The sequence below is a fragment of the Mya arenaria genome, chromosome 10, assembly GCF_026914265.1.
Source record: "Mya arenaria isolate MELC-2E11 chromosome 10, ASM2691426v1".
In the NCBI taxonomy this organism is placed as follows: Eukaryota; Metazoa; Mollusca; class Bivalvia; order Myida; family Myidae; genus Mya; species Mya arenaria.
This window is the reverse complement of record NC_069131.1, coordinates 47,004,893-47,008,996: the sequence shown is the minus strand read 5'-3', so window position 1 is coordinate 47,008,996 and position 4,104 is coordinate 47,004,893. Positions and strand designations below refer to the sequence as shown.

The following is a 4,104-nucleotide window of genomic DNA, read 5'->3' as shown; positions in this document are numbered from 1 at the left end:
GTATGCTATAGCCACACAACATTGTATTGCAAATCTAGGATACACCCAGGCGAATCACCTGTATGCTATAGCCACACAACATTGTACTGCAAATCTAGGATACACCCAGGAGAATCAACGGTATGCTATAGCCACACAACATTGTATTTCAAATTTAGGATACACCCAGGCGAATCACCGGTATGCTATAGCCACACAGCATTTTACTGCAAATCTAGGATACACCCAGGCGAATAACCGGTATGCTATAGCCACACAACATTGTATTTCAAATTAAGGATACACCCAGGCGAATTACCGGTATGCTATAGCAAAACATCATTGTATTGCAAATCTAGGATACACCCAGGCGAATCACCGGTATGCTATAGCCACACAGCATTGTATTGCAAATCTAGGATACACCCAGGCAAATCACCGGTATGCTATAGCCACACAACATTGTATTTCAAATCTAGGATACACCCAGGCAAATCACCGGTATGCTATAGCCACACAGCATTGTATTGCAAATCTAGGATACACCCAGGCAAATCACCGGTATGCTATAGCCACACAACATTGTACTGCAAATTTAGGATACACCCAGGCGAATCACCGGTATGCTATAACCACACAACATTGTACTGCAAATCTACGATACAACAAGGCGAATCATCGGTATGCTATAGCAACACAAGCCGAATCCATTTGCCCTCTCTCGTTCCAAAAGTAACTGATAACTAATATTTACATGATATATTCAAAATGAAAGAAGGTTTCAGTTATAATGGATTGGATTAATATAAGTAAAAAATGTGGGTACTGGTGACATTAAAAACACCTTAAAACTATTATTTTTTTTCTTGTTAACAGACATTAAGATATCATATTATTGTATGTGTTGAGTAATATAAAGTGTTGGGTTAAGTTGATTCTTACAAAGGGTGTTAAGTTCAAAAAGAAAATGTACCTTTCCACGTTGAATGATTGTACAGGATACCCTAATAAGACAGGTTGGATTCATTGATGTATTTTCCAGCATGTAGGTAATGATAAAATATTTCTTTCTAATCTTAAACATAGATTAAATGACAATTTTATTAAAGACTGGAATGGAACATTAGACGGATCTTGTAAAGCATTTTTTCCAAGATTTTAGCAAGTTTTAAACGTCAACCTTCATTCTACATATAGAGCCAATATAATGGCAAAAAAGCAATCATTCAGTAATAGACTTAATCATTTGGATTACAACTTTCGCAGGTGTTTAAATGTCCGCCTACTGTCATCATCAAATACACACTCCTTGTGTCAGATTTTGCGTTGACAATGTGTCAGCCAATGAGGTTGTATTCTATGTCATTTAGATGACCTGAAGTAAAATATAAATGATTAGGTAAGGCCTGTGCGCTACGCTCACTCCGCCCGTTCTTAATCATTAAGATTTTGCTTCATGTCATCTTAGACTAACAATTCTTAAGTATTTAGGTCCGGACCAAGAGGTAAAAATTTAACAAAAATGATCTTGATCTCGTAAATTGTTAATGCTTTGATAGGTTCTGGAGGTACACAGCCATCTCAACCCATATTAGCCTTTTTCAATTAATAGGTACGTGGCCACAAACTCCCCCGTTATGACGGCGCCAAAGACTCGATAACCATTTATTACTCATTATTTTTTTTTACATTGAGTTCAAATCAACAGATACATATCTTTGGTATCTTTGTATGCAGTCAATCGTATCATCATAATGTAGGTTTTAAAGATATAATTTCAAAACATATCATTAAATAACGCCTGATTCAAGGACATCTTATCTTCTGTAGCGTTCTTTGTGCTTCAAGTAAGATATTGAAAACAGAAATGTGAATGATGGTATAAATGGTATTTCTTTGCGTAAATGAATTATTACATTAAAATAGAAAGATGCATATAAGTGTTGTTCTTATTTGAATACCATGGTAAGCTACCTCTTTTGTAATCTCTTTTCTTCATTTTTCGATGTATTAAAACACATTTTAAAGCATTCCATAGGGATTCTGACAGTGTTATTGTTGCTATGTTATACTCCAAAACTGTTAGTAATTTTAGGATTTGTAGATAGTATTCTTAGTCTCAATTTGTACTGAAAGCTGCGTTGTGATTAACGTATTTATTTGAATAAATACGTTTTTTCTTTTCTTCAAATTAATGTTGTTTTCAACGTCCAGGAATGCATGGTGCATGATGGGTTTTAAGGCTTTATTGAATGGCGCCATGGTGGGTTGATATGACTGTGCTGTACGGCGCCATGGTGGGTTGATATGGCTGTGCTGCATGGTGCCATGGTAGGTTGATATGGCTGTGCTGTATGGTGACATGGTAGGTTAATGTGGCTGTGCTGTATGGCGCAATGGTGGATTGAGATGGCTGTGTTGTATGGCGCAATGGTTGGTTGATATGGCTGTGCTGTATGGCGCCATGGTGGGTTTTATGGCTTATTTGAATGGCGCCTTGGTGGGTTGATATGGCTTTGCTGTATGGCGCCATGGTGTGTTGATGTTGCTGTGCTGTATGGCACCATGGTGGGTTGAAAAGGCTGTGTTGTAGGGCGCCATTGTGGGTTGATACGGTTGTGCTGTATGGCGCCATGGTGGGTTGAAATGTCTGTGCTGTATGATGCCATGGTGGGGTGAGATGGCTGTGTTGTATGGCACCATGGTGGGTTGATATGGCTATGCTGCATGGCGCCATGGTGGGTTAAAATGGCTGTGTTGTTTGGCGCCATGGTGGATTAATAAAGGCTGTGCTGTATGGCGCCATTGTGGGTTGATATGGTTGTGTATATGGCGCCATGGTGGGTTGATGTGGCTGTGTTGCATGGCGCCATGGTGGGTTGATATGGCTGTGTTGTATGGCGCCATGGTGGGTTGATATGGCTTTGCCGTATGGTGCTATGGTGGGTTGATGTGGCTGTGTTGTATGGTGGGTTGATGTGGCTGTGTTGTATGGCGCCATGGTGGGTTGATGTGGCTGTGTTGTATGGCGCCATGGTGGGTTGATGTGGCTGTGTTGTATGGCGCCATGGTGGGCTGATGTGGCTGTATTGTATGGCGCCATGGTGGGTTGATGTGGCTGTGTTGTATGGCACCATGGTGGGTTGATATGGCTGTGTTGTATGGCGCCATGGTGGGTTAATATGGCTGTGTTGTATGGCGTCATGGTGGGTTGATATGGTGTGTTGTATGGCGCCATGGTGGGTTGATGTGGCTGTGTTGCATGGCGCCATGGTGGGTTGATATGGCTGTGTTGTATGGCGCCATGGTGGGTTGATATGGCTTTGCCGTATGGTGACATGGTGGGTTGATATGGCTGTGCTGCATGGCGCCATGGTGCGTTAATATGGCTTTGCCGTATGGTGCTATGGTTGGTTGACATGGCTGTGCTGCATGGCGCCATGGTGGGTTGATGTGGCTGTGTTGCATGGCGCCATGGTGGGTTGATATGACTGCGCTGCATGGCGCCATGGTGGGTTGATATGGCTTTGCCGTATGGTGCTATGGTGGGTTGATGTGGCTGTGTTGTATGGCGCCATGGTGGGTTGATGTGGCTGTGTTGTATGGCGCCATGGTGGGTTGATGTGGCTGTGTTGTATGGCGCCATGGTGGGTTGATGTGGCTGTGTTGTATGGCGCCATGGTGGGCTGATGTGGCTGTATTGTATGGCGCCATGGTGGGTTGATGTGGCTGTGTTGTATGGCACCATGGTGGGTTGATATGGCTGTGTTGTATGGCGCCATGGTGGGTTAATATGGCTGTGTTGTATGGCGTCATGGTGGGTTGATATGGTGTGTTGTATGGTGCTATGGTGGGTTGATGTGCCTGTGTTGCATGGCGTCATGGTGGGTTGATATGGTGTGTTGTTTGGCGCCATGGTGGGTTGGTATGGCTGTGTTGTATGGTGCTATGGTTGGTTGATATTGATGTATTGTATGGCGACATGGTGGGTTGATATGGTGTGTTGTATGGTGCTATAGTGGGTTGATATGGTGAGTTGTATGGCGCCATGGTGTGTTGATGTAGCTGTGTTGTATGGCGCCATGGTGGGTTAATATGGCTGTGTTGTATGGCGTCATGGTGGGT

At 43.0% G+C, this 4,104-nt stretch overlaps 1 protein-coding gene across 1 annotated transcript; it reads right to left on the bottom strand.

Annotated features, from left to right (window-relative positions):
• Nucleotides 1-2,722: 2,722 nt before the first annotated feature.
• Nucleotides 2,723-3,895, bottom strand: LOC128204751 (uncharacterized). Its single transcript, XM_052906157.1, has one exon. It carries the CDS (start codon nucleotides 3,893-3,895, stop codon nucleotides 2,723-2,725), a length of 1,173 nt encoding a protein of 390 aa, XP_052762117.1.
• Between the last annotated feature and the right edge of the window lie 209 nt (nucleotides 3,896-4,104).

Coding starts and splice junctions, on each gene's coding strand:
- LOC128204751 (XM_052906157.1), bottom strand. CDS start 3,895: ATGGCGCCAAACAACACACCATATCAACCCACCATGACGCCATGCAAC.